This window comes from Bufo bufo, chromosome 2 (assembly GCF_905171765.1).
Source record: "Bufo bufo chromosome 2, aBufBuf1.1, whole genome shotgun sequence".
Classification (NCBI taxonomy): domain Eukaryota; kingdom Metazoa; phylum Chordata; class Amphibia; order Anura; family Bufonidae; genus Bufo; species Bufo bufo.
The window spans coordinates 525,757,704-525,773,868 of NC_053390.1; the positions used below are offsets into that span (position 1 = coordinate 525,757,704).

The window sequence follows — 16,165 nt, forward strand, 5'->3', positions numbered from 1 at the left end:
CAATTTGGTGCTGCACCACATGGTGATCACCGACGCCACAGCACAGCACCAGTAGATGGCATGACCCAGCAGGCCAATAGCAACCCTGCTACTAATTGGTTGGTTGGGCCCAGTGCCAGGGGAACTTGGTCTGGCAGAAGGGATGCTGTTAGACTGCTTGCTCATGCCACCTTCTGGTGCTGTGGTGTCAGTGGTCATCATGTGGTGGATATTATAAAGGAGACTAGTGTCAGAGTGTCAACACCCAGGCAGTTGAGTGCAATGCTAATGAGGAAGAGAGTTGTTGCCTCTTAACCACCTTGCTGCAAAAATCACATACATGTACTTTGATGGCCACTGGTTACTCTTGTAACCAACAAGCTTGTTGCCCCACGGAAAATCTGTAAAATGCCTGTGTTTCCATCCGCCACCAGTAGGGAGTCACACAAGCCACTCTGTGCCAAAATATATTTTCTGCAAGGACCAACGCCCTTACAAACTGTCAGGGATTAGCACTGGATAATTCTGCCAGGCATACCTGATCAATGAGTGATCTTTTCCATGAGTGCAGAAGAAAGGTCTTCAGGACTGTGCTGTAAATTCAGATCTGACCCACTGAGTCCCTGACACTCACTTGTCATAAGGTTTGCAAATCTTGAGCCTCATAAATTAGGCTTGCGAGACATGTCATTACTTTTTTGACAACCACCTATGTTCCATAGTTACGACTAAATCAAACTGTGTTTTAGATCATTATTTATATAGAGGGGTTTATGGAGGTTGTGTACTCGATCACTTTTTTAGAGAACCGCATTCTCATGAAATTAAGACAAACAGACCTTCATAAAGGCACAGTAGCTTCTACTAACGTCTATCCTCCCAGTGCTTATTCAAGCGAGCACACTAGACTCCTAATATCCCTACCCCATACTTTGTTTCACCAGAAGAGGTATGGCTCCCACCAGAAGGAGCAATGAAAATTTCCTTAAATATAAAGAATCTCCACATTGATATTCGAGATCTAGTGTGAATAAGCTCATTCTCAAATTATCATAAAGTACCAATGCATAGAAGTGGTCTACGAACAGGTGGCTAAACCAGAGCAGATTCTCTCAATTACACACAGAAATACAATCTAAATTATACACAATGTGGTACACTTTTATTTACAGTTTGCTTCAACTACATAAATTATAAATGTGTTTTATAAGCAAGTCAAAATACATTACAATGATATATACACACATACGATTTACTCTCTGAACTAGAGACCCGTTTCCAGAATTATGGAATGCTTCTTCACGTCCAGCAGAGAAAACTGGACAAAAATTAAATTCTGTATCCGATCTGCTTCACCTGTTGCAAGCAGATTTGCTGTGGATTTTGCTGAATTTTTTACCCATTTTGTTGTAGGTTCATTTCTGGTGTGTATTTCCCCCCTGATAGCATGGATGAGACTTTGGAAAAATATCATCCACTTTGCTGGTTATGTATTCTATTGCGGATTTTCTGCCCGAAATTCAGTGGCAGACTATCTGCCACATGTGATCATATGCTAAACTGTACATTTTTGTGTGGTTTTCACCCTTTCTACAAGTTGGTCAGAAGCTCCCATTGTCCAAAGACTTAAAAGGGTTGTCTCACCTCAAACATTGTTGGAATATCGCCAAGATATGCCCCCAGTGTCTGATAGGTGGAGGTCCCACCTCTGGGACCTGCACCTACCTTTAGAACGGAGTCCTTAAAGTGAAGGCAATCCTTTAAAGGCAAGTCATATGACTTGGGCTTCAATATAAGGTTTTCCTACAGATGTCCTGTATGTGGAGCCAGAGGGCACAAATTATACCACATGAAAAGAAAAAGAAAATGAAAATTGTCCTAATATATCAGTTAGAATTTTACATCATTAAAAATTAGTCCAACAACTCGTGTTGATCTTACTTTTGTTAGCATGAATGTAGGTATTGATTTTACTGTCCATGTGATAATTATGCCCAAATCATAATCTCACAAAGGATGCAGATAGATATTGCTCTAAGCTACACTATATTGTATACTTTTCACATTGAGGTCAAGTTCATCTGCATCTTCTCTATAAAATCAATTTTTTCTCTCCAGAGAGGACAAAAAAATAAAATAAAAAAAAGTTACTTTCATGCATAGAAAGACCCCTCAGCAATAAGGAGTATATCATTCAATAATGATGGGCACTGATATTGACAGATCGCACACATCCGAGATACAGAGCCTGTATGCCTGGTGCAGTTTCAATCCAGGACACAGACGTGCCCTTCTCTAGAGATCATGGAATGTATTCATGCGTAGTAGTGAGAAGGTGCCTAATGTCTGGTCTCAGCAGCTGTTTGTCAGAATATTCATTTCCCAGCAGTAGGAAAGGTCTTTAAAATTGATTATGCAAATTCTAACAAATGTCTTTGAAATATCATGAAGCAAGTCATTCCCTAGCAATAGGAAGCTCTAGAGCTCTACTGGAAAAAGTAAAAACAAATCCGCCAGTAATATCAGCGTATTCACAAATTCTATCCACATTTTGCTTTTTCATCGTCCTTCATTGACTTTATGCCATAAATGCGAAAATGCAATGATAAATTATTTCCCTTTCATAAAGGAATGGAGGTCACGATTTATAGTCACATCACTGAATTCATTAAGGATCCCCATCTTGCCATGTCTTGTCTCACGCTGCGCTGTAAACCCTTCTGCTTCAACTAAGACGAATGACAAGATATATATGGAGTCCAATGCATTAACCCCTGGCCTTTTTAGTATCCCAAAACACATCCATCAGTTTTACACGCTTGCAACAAAACTTGTATATTATCACATATTTATTATCGCTGTCTAGTTCACAGTTTTTAGCATTCCTATACGGCACATGCACAAAGTAACCTATCCATCAGTGAAGTGGAAAATTACACTGAAAAAAAAAAAAAAAGTATACAACAGGGAACTCCAATGTCAGGAGGAGTCTGCACATTGCAAAGAGAAATACATGAGGTATAATGGTCCATTAGTCCTCGTCACAGGACAGTCACATCAATAGAGGAAGACTAGTAAACAGACATGATCATGTCGTAGAAATCTGCATTATTAGCATTTCTAACACTACAGCAATGCTCTTACTTGAAACTTTTCAGTTCATAGCAAAATAGACTTTCTTTACGAGAAACTACAAACGTCTCTTCACAGCAGTTAAGCATGGAATCTGTTGCGATTCATTGCTGCCCAGTTATTTGAGAAAACATGCGTATGTATTTCCTGAAATCTCAGTGCCTAAATGCAGCATCTTGGAGGACAAAGCTGATGTTTGCAGCTATGAGGTTGCTTGTAGAACAAAATGGAAAAGTGGTAGAAAGGTTACATATAAAAATGCATTCATACAAAGTGGAAGAGGAGGGGGGAAAAAAAAAAAACCTTTTTCCCGATATACAGTCAGTGCACAACTTGCTCTGTACCAAAATGTTCTGTACAGACCCTTGCTGCAATAAATAAGAAAATCCAAAAATAAAGAATATACAAGCAAATCGCAAAAAAAACAAGGAAAAATACTGTAAACCGGCTTGTGTCCATGTACACACATACTGTGTCCGGCTGCAGCCTAGATCCCAGAAATAGGCTTTAGCTCTGGACGATAACATACAGGAATATTATTAAATGTCCAGTGAGTCCCACTGTTCAGTTTACCATCCAGCGGTAAACTAAAAGCTTTAGACCACAAATCAACACGTTAACAGACCCCGGCCAGCCAGTGTTTTTCTTTTAATATTAATTTCCATCTTCCGCTTTAAGTACTCCTTGTCTTGACCAGCACTGTACATGGTGAGATAGCTGGGTAGGGTTGATAAGCACGATGTGAAACCCGGTAAAGAATCTATACGCGACTGAAGAAAGAAAAGTCAGCATAGGGGCGACTGTGAAACATCAAGTCATTGTCTGTCCTAAGCAGGCTGGGCAGACAAGCCAGTTGTGATTCATTTAATGTGCCTGCCCTCGAGCGGTCTTGATTCATGTCTGCTCTGCTAGAAAGCCTCAGCTGCTTCCAATGCACCCATCATTCAAATCCCACTGTGTCCATAAATAATGGTCAATTCATGGCACTGACTTCATACATTAGACTCTGCCCAAAAGTGCTGACCTGGAAGAAATTAACAAAAGATGGTAAGTGTAAGGGAAAAATCAGTACAAGTAGGATTCCCACATTATAGAAATATACAGTAATACGCAACTGAAGACTCCACACAATGAACCATGAAAATAGAAAATTTTATTATATACAAACAATAAGTTAAAAGATAAATAACAAATAAATACACAATTTTCATCTAGGCCTGCGTCGTTTTATGCCCCAGTTTTCTGTTCTGGCCTAGAAAACGTCGCCAGTGATGGAAAATGACAGTGACCTTATTGACTTTTAAGGGGTCTGTGAGATTTTAAATAAATCTGCGGTGGAGGAATTGGACGTAGATGTGAACAAAGCCTTAGTCAGCATTTCAATCACTAAAGTTTGCAAATATTTTTATGATTGTGAGCATCCAGAGTAAAAAGAAATGCACCCTTGATTGATAGATGGCATGGCCTTTGACACACACCTCATAGTTTTCCATCTGTCTTTTTCAATGTGATTCTCAGGACCCTCGTTCTCATAGGAAGCCAGATAAAGACCTGCAGGCAAAAGGGAGAGTGGAGCAATTAATTCCATACGTCTAATTCGCAAACACATTTTGCCCATTGTCATAACAACCATAGTAGCGTATTGGATGAAACTTGAAGGAATAACCCTGTAATAGAAGGTGCACATGGAAATCTAGCTATTCACACAGCACATTTGCTGTAAGCATCCTTATCTTGCACTAAAGGAATATGCTCAATCACTACTCCATTCTATGGATAGGTGTGATATGTCAACTGTGGGAAGACCCCCATTAAAGACTCATGACTGATGCTGTAGCACATTGATAACTACTACTCCCATACATGGCTACACCTTTGGAATAGGAGAATCACTAAAATTAATTTGTTTAAAAAGACAGTTGTCCAAGATCATAAAAATTAAGGCAAAGGAAGAAAATGTTATAAATTTAGCACTGGTGCCTTGCAGTGCTGGGGTCTTCGGTTAGTTTGACCAAGGACAAGATCTGCATGGAGTTTTTATGTTCTCCCCATGTTTGCATAGGTTTCCTCCGGGTACTCTATACGGATAGGGAACTTAGATTGTGAGCTCCACTGGGGACAGTGAGTGATGGATGACGTCTGTAAAGCGCTGCAGAATATGTCAGCACTATATAAGAGAGTATTACATACCTGTTAAATCCCTGTTGACACCAACAGGTCAACAACACTGGCTACAGTGCTTGGCTGCAGTGGTCACGTGTTGTCAAAGTGACTTCACTGCTGCAGCCCAGTAACCAAAGACCACCAGGGATCACCAGAGTGGTGGTCCTGGAGTGGCAGGGATTTATCAGGTAAGTGCTGCTTCTTTTAGCTTGGACAACCCCTTTATCAGTAAAATAAACTTTCCAGACTGATGTACTTAATGGTGCCCAAAGCTCATACCATCTTCACTGAATATAGGAGCAGTCAGGACATAATGCAGAATTTTTCGATCTTTTTCAAAGGGGCACTCAACTTGCTTCCAAGCCATAAATTCACTGACTTGCTTTGCCAGCTCCCAGAATTTCTGAAGGGTAAGAAAACATGACTAACATCAGAATCTATTTATGATCATAAAAAAATACAACACATCAAAACATACAAGACTGACTTGTTAAAAGGAAACCACCCAAGAACCATTCATAAAAAAATAGAATTCCTGCATATCTCAATCACTTCCTATAAAACAACTGAATGAGGGCCACACACAAAGTATATTGTTAAGTAAATACCTCAAAATTGACGTGACCGTTAGGAAGGCGACTGGTACAGCCCTCATTTAGAAAGTAGAGGTCTTTGATCAGCAAACTGCAGAATGGGATCACAATCTAGAGAGAAAAATATATCCATTATTCTAGACAATGAGAAACGACTCATTGAAAGCAATTCTCCCTCCTAAGCTAGCCATGTACAGTATTTCAGTGGCACTGACGTCATAACTCTACAGTTATAACTAGATTTCATGTGGACTCGAAAAATCACCTCTCATTTAATGCAATGGGGGCAGGGATAAGCAATTTCCTGACATTAAAACCTGCTGGATCATTTTTAATCTCCAATTAATGACAATAAATCCCATAGACCTTAGACTGAAAGATCAGATCGAAATGAACAAATCAAACAAACAAGGGATATCCTCTGTGATAACATTCAGTCTACGAAGAAGGTCAGCAAGACAGTAACATGCTACATCACTGAGCAGACCTTCCTAAATGGATGCGGGATGGCAAGGAACTTGGCTGCCCGCCAAACTCTAGCAGAGAAATGGATGGGCACAGCATTTTTGTGATTATAAAACCCATTTGCTAAAGGTGGATACTTTATTTATAAGTAAAAAGCAGAGTTGCCAGCCTGACAGGCTTGTTAATTTATAAGCTGTGAATATAAATAGGTCTATGCTTTACACAGAGTGTTTGTCAGCAGAAAAAAATGCTGGGAGTTGTTTTTTTTAACCCTGCAGTGGCATTTTATATGCATACCTGAAATAATAAAATAAAATGCATTACCATATCTATGAACTACTGGTATTCAGCTGTTCGACAACCTAGGTTCTCAGCTGAGGGGGTATTTGCCATGCGCTCACATGGAGCTGCACATTGTATCATAGCCTCTGGGGTCCTGCGATGTATTGTATTAGAAGGTTCTAAGATGTTTTACAACATTACTATACCATAAGAAAGTAGAAGCCAACTTCATGTCTGGTAACTTATGTGAGGCAAGGTCTTAACGCCAGCCTCCAATCAGCAGTGGACTGGAAGGGATGGTTTTGGGGATTCAAGTAGAAGGTTAATGCTCATAATGGTGTAACACCAGACTATAAGAAGAGGCTATAACTGGGAGGTAGGGGCAACTAGCTTAACCACCCTTGCAAGTTCCCAACATCTAAAGTGGTGCACATAACCTTCAATGACGGGAACCACTTTGCATAGCACTAATCTAAACAAGCACACTACTAGATGGGAATAAAAAGGTAAATCATTCTGGCAAGCCAAGTACTTCTATAAATCTGGGTGACCCCTGTTCTTACATAGTGCAGTTCACCCCAATTCCAGCACTGGAGGATCCATACAGGAAAAGGACATGCTGGAAAGTTTACAGATACTCAGAAATTTCGAATTAGCTTTCCACAATTGTGGTGCCTGAACTACAACAAGATGCTGTGACATCACTGCAAGATTAGTATGCTTCCTTACAGCTACTGAATAATGCAGGCTATAAAACTGATGATTTAAGGATGCGGAAGCTTGGCAAATGATCTTGTACATGTTGGCAGTCAGATCAAGCGTTTTCATTTGCAGTGGATTTGCCTGCCTGTTATTGAGATGTGCTTGGCTGTTACTGGGATGCGACAATCAATGACGGTTGGGTCAGTCACATTCTTAATTATATTTTCCAGAATACCAAATGGGCATCAGGGATCTTTCCCAAGCTCTTAAAGGGTGGCTAACAGATACAAGGATTACTTCAAACAACTGAAAAATATACTGTCCACATGTATTACCTTCCCCTATGACAAACCTATATCTAAATAAGCCATAGTGCCACCTGCATGTACTCGCAGTACTTGTCTGCTGAGCAGTTTAGTCAACATACCTTTTCTCTGGTGCTGTGAGCAGTTAGGGACCTTTGAGCTGCTCCTCGCAGAGCTGTTCTGTAATTGTAAAAGTTGCTTGAAGGATCCATTTGATGCTGTAGGACCAAAAAATAAATAAATAATTTATATAATATAATATATATATATAAAATTAAAATCAAGATTAACCTGCGAAGAGTAAGCGTATTACATTCCCCCTAAACACTTTCATTTTGGAATAGAATACAGAAGATTTAATGATTTAATGCAGATTTATCCAAGTATGACATACTATTGATTTTTGATTCCCAATTAAATTACAATTAAGCACCCGGACCCCCACTAATTACTAAGAATAAGGGCAGAAGCATGCAGCTAAGCACTGTGCCCCTTCACTGCTGTTTGGCTATGAGCAAGCAGTGTAGGGACTCATAGTCCGCACAGTGCATTTGGAAAGTCTTCCGACTATTTAATTGTATCGTGACATTGTGCAGAAATAAAAAAAAAAAAAAAAAAAAAAAAAATCATCAACTCTTCCCCATCAATGCACTCAATACCACAAAGGAAAAGGGAATTTCTCGCCCATATTCCTTGGGGGACACAGGAAACCATGGGTATAGCTCTGCTCCCTAGGAGGCGTGACACTAAGTGAAAGCTGTAAGCCCCTCCTCCATCAGCTATACCCCTCAGCCTGGAGAAGAGACTGCCAGTTTTTGCTTAGTGTCCAAGGAGGCAAGACACCCCCTGCTTATGCAGGGTTGTTTTCCTATAATTTTTTATTTTTTGCGTTATTTGTTGTTTTAATTCGATTTTTTTCTACTTACAGGGACAACAGAGGCGCATTAGACCCCTCTGTTTCTCCCGGGGTTGAGTTGCGCCAGTGCCGGTAATTCCGCACTGCCGCCTCCCCCACAGAAGACAAGGTGGACCAGGGCAGCCTCGCTCCCCTGCGTCCCGCCAGCTCAAGGGTCGCCCGCACGCCAAGTCCCTCCCCCGGCTTCCTGCCACTGCGGTGCCAGTAGCTGAAGGGGCGACCCTGCTGGATGGATTGAGGGCGAAGACAGCGTATGGTGAGAGTGGCTGCTCCAGCCTCCCCTTCCTTCCCACTGCTGCTACATCGAGCCCCCCCCCCCCCCCCCCCGGGCATATCTTACCGGCACCTTACCGGGTATCATTTGGGGGGGACTTTGTCAGGGCAAAAAATTCACTTTATTAGCGGCAGGGCACGAACTCATGCCTTCAGGGACGGCTGTAGGCTGGGGCCGTCTGCCACATCAGGCGCGGCGGGGGCCGTTTTTTCCTTGGCACGAACAGGCGCCATAGCTGGCCGGCACTCATCCAATCTTGGGGGTTAAAATCATTTTGCCGCGCGCGCGCGGCTTTGCGTCTCTTCAGCGCGGCAAGGGGTGGGCGGAGCTTCATAGCGCTCCGCTACTTCCGGTTTCGTCGGGCTCCACATCGCATACTGCGTGGAATCCTCTCTACGTCCGATCCTGAAGCTGTTCATCCCCGTGCCGGCTGCCTCTCCTCCACAGCCTCCTTCAGTCTGCTTCCCTTGCTGCTGCCGCTTGCAGGGTCTGGTAGGACTGTTAACCCCCTCCGTGCCAGTACTGTTGTTGGGTGTAATCTCCGTTCCTTTTGCCCTGGGGTCTCCCATAAGGCAACATTTTTTTCCACCATGTCAGACCCTTCTGCAGCTGCCAAGCCTTGGTACCATGCCTGTACTGCTTGTAGGGAACCCTTTCCCCGGGGGCAGTCTGATCCGCACTGTCCTGCATGCCGAGCTCCACCGCAGCCTCAGTCGCCCGCTGTGTCGCTCCCTGCTTCCTCTGACCCGCCTGACTGGGCTAGATCCCTGTCCCAGGCCGTGGAAAGCCTCACTCATGTCGTGGGCCGCCTAATAGACAGGCCACCTACCCCGCAGGACGCTACTTTTACTGTCGCGCCCTCCGGGTCCACCGCTTCTGCCGCTGCAGCGGGTTCACTCCCTCTTAGTGACCCCTCCCGAGCTAGGCACTCTCAGAAGCGTCTTAGAGTAGAGCGAGCCTCCTCCTCGGATGCCTCCCTCTCCCCGCCACGCGTGCGCACCCAGACGAGCCTCTCCTCTCCAAAGGATTCGCTCTCTGAAGGTGAATTGGCGGTTTCAGATTTGGAAATGGACTCGGCCCTGCCGTCCAAGCTAGCCTCAGCGATGAGTCAACTCATCTCGGATATTCGTGACACCTTTAAGGTGCAGGATGACCCCCCTAGCTCTGACGCAGCTAGCGTCTCCTTTATCAGACCCAGGCAGGCCTCAAAAGTCTTTCCAATCCACTCTGATTTCTCCTCCGTGGTGTCTAAGGCTTGGGCTCGCCCGGACGCCCGTTTTGTCAATCCCAAGAAGCTGGACATTTGCTATCCATTTCCAGCCGATGTCGTGGCCACCTGGTCGTCCCCACCCAAGGTGGACCCCCCTGTGGCCCGTCTGTCAAAAAACACGGCCATCCCTGTTCCCGACGGGTCCTCTCTTCAGTCAGCGGAGGACCGTCGCATGGAGACCCTTTCCAAGGGCATTTTTGCTGCCTCCGGTTCTGCTCTCAGACCGGTTTTTGCCTCTGCTTGGGCAGGTAAAGCAATCTCTGCTTGGGGTGCGCAGCTGGAACAGGAGTTGGACTCGGACGTCCCCATCCAGGACCTACGTTCCTTGGCCCAGCTTATTATTCGGGCCGGGAATTTTGTTTGTGAGGCCTCCCTTGATGCGGGAGCCCTTATTGCACGCTCCTCCGCCCTGGCGGTTTCCGTCAGGAGGGAGCTCTGGCTGAAAGTTTGGAAAGCGGACTCTGCCTCCAAACGTTCCTTGGCGGGGCTACCGTTTGCGGGTTCCCGCCTTTTCGGGGTCCGCCTAGACGAGCTTATTTCGGAGGCCACGGGTGGTAAAAGCACCCATCTCCCTCAACCCCAAGCCAGGGGCGCCCCCCGCGGACGCCCCGGTGCGTCTCGTTTTCGGTCCTCCCGCAGGACCTCTGGGGCTCCCCCCACAGCTGCCGCTTCGGCCCCTCCCCAGGATAAACGTAGGAAGCCGTTTTTTCGGGCACAGCCCTCCTGGCGCAGGCCGCAGGCTGCCCGCACACCCGCAGCAAAGCAATCCTCTGCCTGAAGGCGCGCCCCCACCCACCCGGGTGGGGGGCCGGCTCCTCCTTTTCAGGGACATCTGGATGGCTCACATCTCCGACGCCTGGGCTCTCGAAATTGTGTCCTCAGGATACAAAATCGAATTTGCGTCTTTCCCTCCAGATCGGTTCTTTCGCTCCCGCGGGACCCGAAAAGCGCGGCTGCGTTCTCCGCGGCTGTTCAAGCCTTACTGGACAGAGGGGTGATTACCCCCGTTCCTCTAGAGGAAAGGTTCCAAGGGTTCTATTCGAACCTCTTTGTAGTTCCCAAGAAGGGAGGTTCGGTGCGGCCCATTTTGGACCTCAAAAAGCTCAACCGTTTTCTCTTCCTTCGACGGTTTCGGATGGAGTCCCTCCGTTCCGCGGTGGCTTCCCTGGAGCAGGGAGATTTCATGTCTTCCATCGATATACAGGATGCCTACCTCCATGTTCCGGTAGCCCGGTGTCACCATCGCTTCCTCCGATTCGCCGTGGGGGACCTCCACTTCCAGTTTGTCGCCCTTCCCTTTGGGCTGGCAACAGCCCCCCGGGTGTTCACCAAGGTCCTGGCCCCGGTTTTGGCCTTACTCCGTTCCAGGGGTGTTTTTCTGCTACCGTACTTGGACGATATCCTCATCAAGGCTCCGTCCCTTTCCCAAGCGGTTGCCAGCATGGATCTCACTCTAGAGACTCTGGCGAGATTCGGTTGGGTCATCAACTTCCCCAAGTCCTCCCTTCCTCCCGCCAGACAACTGGTCTTCCTGGGAATGCTTTTAGACACGGAAGCGGCGGAGGTACGTCTTCCCTCGGAAAAACGTCTGACCCTCCGTCGGGCGATTCAGGGTCTCCTTCACCGTCGACCGTCCTTCCGCTTCTGCATGCGGGTCTTGGGGCAGATGGTTGCCTGCTTCGAGGCAATCCCATTTGCGCAGTTTCACTCCCGCCCTCTCCAACGGGCGATCCTCTCCTCCTGGGACAAATCGCCGGAGTCTCTGGATCATCCCTTCCATCTATCGCCTCCGGTACGGTCATCTCTCCGCTGGTGGTTGCAGTCCCCTCTTCTGGGCAGGTCCTTTCTGCCGATCAACTGGTTGGTGGTTACAACCGATGCCAGTCTCTTGGGCTGGGGAGGCGTGTTTCCTCCCCGATCCGTCCAGGGCATTTGGTCTCCATCGGAGTCCAAACTCTCGATCAATGTCCTGGAGCTGAGAGCGGCCCTTCTGTCTCTGCGACACTGGACTCATCTGCTGAAGGGTCATCCAGTTCGTGTGCAATCGGACAACGCCACGGCCGTGGCGTACATAAACCACCAGGGGGGCACTCGCAGCGTTGCAGCAATGCGGGAGGTCACCAGCATTCTCCGTTGGGCGGAAGCCCACGTCCCGGCCCTATCTGCAATTTTTATTCCAGGGGTGGACAATTGGGCGGCGGACTTCCTCAGTCGCACCACCGTCGACCCCGGCGAGTGGTCTCTTCACCCGGAGGTGTTCGAGGCCATTTGCCTTCGTTGGGGCATACCGGACGTGGACCTCATGGCCTCAAAATTCAATCACAAGGTCCCCGCATATCTGTCCAGGGCCAGGGATCCGGGAGCCTGCGGAGCCGACGCCCTCGTTCTTCCTTGGCGAGGCTTCGCGCGCCCATACATATTCCCTCCCATCCCTCTCCTGCCCAAGGTCCTTCGGAAGATAGCGGCGGAAGGCGTCTCGGTGATTCTGGTCGCTCCGGACTGGCCCCGCCGGTCTTGGTATGCCGACCTCATGCTGCTCCTGGCAGACGCGCCCTGGCCGCTGCCCGCCAGGGAAGATCTTCTCTCTCAGGGACCGATCTTCCACCCGCGTTTAGGGTCCCTACGTTTGACGGCGTGGTTGTTGAGACCACCGTCCTGACGCGTAGGGGTTTTTCTGCGGACGTCGTCCGCACCATGATCCGCGCCCGTAAGCCGTCCTCTTCTAGGATCTATTATAGGACCTGGAGGACCTTTTTGGGGTTCTGTGCCGATCTGGGGATTCCTCCGCTCCGTTTTTCTCTCCCCACCGTTTTGTCCTTCCTGCAGAGCGGACTGGCCCAAGGGCTGGCCCTTAGTTCTTTGAAGGGTCAGGTGTCTGCGCTGTCCATTTTGTTTCAGCGCCCACTGGCCCCCCTTGGTCCTGTCAAGACCTTCCTTCAGGGTGTGGCTCACGCGGTTCCCCCGTACCGTCCTCCGGTACCGCCCTGGGACCTGAACCTGGTTCTCTCAGCGCTCCAGGCTTCCCCTTTCGAGCCTCTGCGGACGGTTTCCTTGCGACTTCTGTCCTGCAAGGTTATTTTCCTTGTAGCCGTCACCTCTCTTCGGAGGGTGTCCGAATTGGCTGCACTCTCCTGTCTGGAACCTTTCCTAGTGTTCCACTAGGACAAGGTGGTTCTTCGTCCGGTCCCTTCCTTCCTTCCTTCCTAAGGTGGTCTCCGCCTTTCATCTGAACGAGGACATCGTTCTCCCCTCTTTGTGTCCTTCCCCTTCCCACCCGCGGGAGAGGGAGCTTCATCGCCTGGACGTTGTCAGGGCGCTCAAGGTTTACCTGGAGGTAACCAGCTCTTTCAGGCGTACTGACTCGCTCTTTGTGGTTCCGGAGGGGTCGCGCAGAGGGATGGCGGCATCCAAAGTTGCTATCGCCCGTTTTGTCAAGATGGCTGTTACTGAGTCTTATCTCGCCAAGGGCAAGGTTCCGCCCCTTGGTGTTACCGCTCACTCCACTAGAGCGGTCGGGGCTTCCTGGGCTCAGAGGAATCGGGCTTCTACGGAGCAGATTTGCAAGGCGGCCACTTGGTCCTCCTTGCACACCTTCACCAAGTTCTACAGGGTGCATACTCATGCGTCGGCTGACGCTGCTTTAGGCCGTCTGGTGTTGCAGGCGGCAGTTGATTGATGCCTCTGGTGTTGGTCTAGTTTGTTCTGGTCCCTCCCTTCTGGGACTGCTCTGGAACGTCCCATGGTTTCCTGTGTCCCCCAAGGAATATGGGCGAGAAAAGGAGACTTTTGTATTACTTACCAGTAAAGTCTCTTTCTCGCTCTTCCTTGGGGGACACAGCACCCGCCCTTCATTTGGGTTACAGTTGTGGTTCCGGCTTGGTTGCCCCCGTTGGGGCTCGACAGTTCTTTTTTCCGGTTGGTGGTTATCTTTCACTACTTGGACACGCAACTGGCAGTCTCTTCTCCAGGCTGAGGGGTATAGCTGATGGAGGAGGGGCTTACAGCTTTCACTTAGTGTCACGCCTCCTAGGGAGCAGAGCTATACCCATGGTTTCCTGTGTCCCCCAAGGAAGAGCGAGAAAGAGACTTTACTGGTAAGTAATACAAAAGTCTCCTTTTTAGAAATGATTTGCAAACTTATTAAAAAGGAAACTTTCACATGGTAATAAGTATTCAGACCCTTTGCTATGACGCTTGAAATTTAGCTCCGGGGGCCTCCCATTTCTCTTGATCATCTTTGGGATGTTATTATTGACTGGAGTCCACCTGTGGTAAATTCAGTTGATTGGACATGACTTGGAAAGACACGGCCCTGTGTATATAAGGTCTCACAACTAACAATGCATACCAGAGCAAAGCCAAGCCATGAGGAGGAAAGAACTGCCTGAAGATATCAGACACATGATTGTGTAGAGCCACAAATCTGGAGAACGGTACAGAAACATTTCTGCTGCACTGAAAGTTCGCAAGAGCACAGTGACTTCCATAGTTCTTAAATGGAAGACGTTTAGAACCACCAGGTCTCTCCTTAGAGCTGGCTGCCACACAAAAGTAAACTGGGATGAATGGCCTTGGCAAGAATGGCAACTCTAGCTGGGTTCCGAAGATCCTGTGTGCAGATGGGAGAAACTTCCAGAAGGTCAACCATCCCTGCAGGACTGCACCAATCTGGGCTTTATGGCAAAGTGAAAAAAACACAGAAATATAGTGGCAATTCTGGAGGAGCTGCTCAACCCCTAACACTGTAGCGTGTTTTTCATTGGGGGAGCACCGCATGTGGACCGCAGCAAACGACTATCCCCAGCAAAAAATGCATACGGTGGAGGATGTCGGCGCGGTCCACATGCACCACAAGGGCATCCTACACAAAACGGAGCATTGTGCGGATGAAAATATAATCATATAAATCACAGAAAAAAATGCACCAAACGGATATGCCACTGACTATACTGGCTAGTCATAAATGCAGATATTAAAAGCTGAGACTTTCACCAATATATTCCTGTCAGGAAAATATCGGAGCCCTTCATGCACCACGTCACGGTCACTCAGCATGGCAAAGTGGCCAGAAAGAAGCCTCTACTCAGTAAAACACACATGACAGTTTGCAAAAAAGTACCTAAGTGACTCTCAGGCTGTTAGAAACAAGATTTTCTGTTAAACAAAGAATGAACTTTTTGGCCTTAATTCTAAGCTTCATGTTTGGAGTAAAATAGGCACTGCCTATTTTATTTCAGTAAAATAATATTTTCTGACATTGCTCCTGATCTTACCTCCAGCTAATTTCAGATTGTGTCCCCTTGTTCTTGTGTTTAGCTTCTTATTGAGAACAGCTCCCTCCTGGAACCATATTAAAAAGGTTTCGATCATGTCCCCCCTTTTTTTTCCCCTCAAGGCTATACAGATTAAGTTCTTTAACCTCCTAACAGTTGAGTTAAAAATGGAAAAAAAAACTTCTCAAAATTGTCACTTTTATTATAGATTTTTAATGTGTCTGCAGTAAATCTGGTTGGCGCATAACTCAGGAGACACTATTGCATTTTCAACCCATTAGTGACAATTAACTTTAGCCTTAAGGACCAATATTTTTCCTCTGTGTTCTAGCAGTCAAATTTTTAAATTGTTTCTTGTAAATTTTTTATTTTTGGGGATTAGTTGTAGGTTTTTCAGGGACCATTTTTGGGTATATATAGTGCAGTAAATAACCTTTGTTATTTTATTATTATTTTGTTGCTTGCTTCTAGCTGCTACCTTTCAGGAGATATCAGCAGCTAAAGCAACCCTCCCCCCTCCACTTCTGCCCGAGCTCAGCTCCAGCAGAACAGTTAGGTGGTTAAAACTAACTGTGCAGGAATCCAGAGGGACGTGGGTGCCGGGGACCGGGTAAGTATCGTCTATAGCAGGGGTGCACAACCTGCGGCCCGGGGGCCACATGCGGCCCTTGAGACCATTCTGTGCGGCCCCCAACCATCTGGTAACAGACATGTATGCCTATGTCTTGTGGCTGCTTACATGTCATTTTTATGTATTTCTCCCATTAGATGGGAGTCCTGGAAGTGTAACTAGACATTATTGGTATATAAT

At 46.9% G+C, this 16,165-nt stretch overlaps 1 protein-coding gene across 2 annotated transcripts in view; it reads right to left on the reverse strand.

Annotated features, from left to right (window-relative positions):
- Positions 1–1,144: 1,144 nt before the first annotated feature.
- The window catches only part of RASGEF1B (RasGEF domain family member 1B), a 54,762-nt gene continuing 39,741 nt past the window's right edge, over positions 1,145–16,165 (reverse strand). Inside the window, exons 10-14 of one of the 2 annotated variants that reach the window (XM_040417936.1) lie at positions 7,744–7,839; positions 5,883–5,978; positions 5,554–5,677; positions 4,590–4,662; positions 1,145–4,135 (exon numbers count right to left, since the gene is read on the reverse strand). In XM_040417936.1, coding sequence (XP_040273870.1) covers positions 4,111–4,135; positions 4,590–4,662; positions 5,554–5,677; positions 5,883–5,978; positions 7,744–7,839 — 414 coding nt within the window. In that variant the 3' untranslated portion in view covers positions 1,145–4,110. Of the gene's footprint in view, positions 4,136–4,244; positions 4,663–5,553; positions 5,678–5,882; positions 5,979–7,743; positions 7,840–16,165 lie in introns of those variants that run through there. The other variant, XM_040417935.1, reaches the window with a different exon arrangement.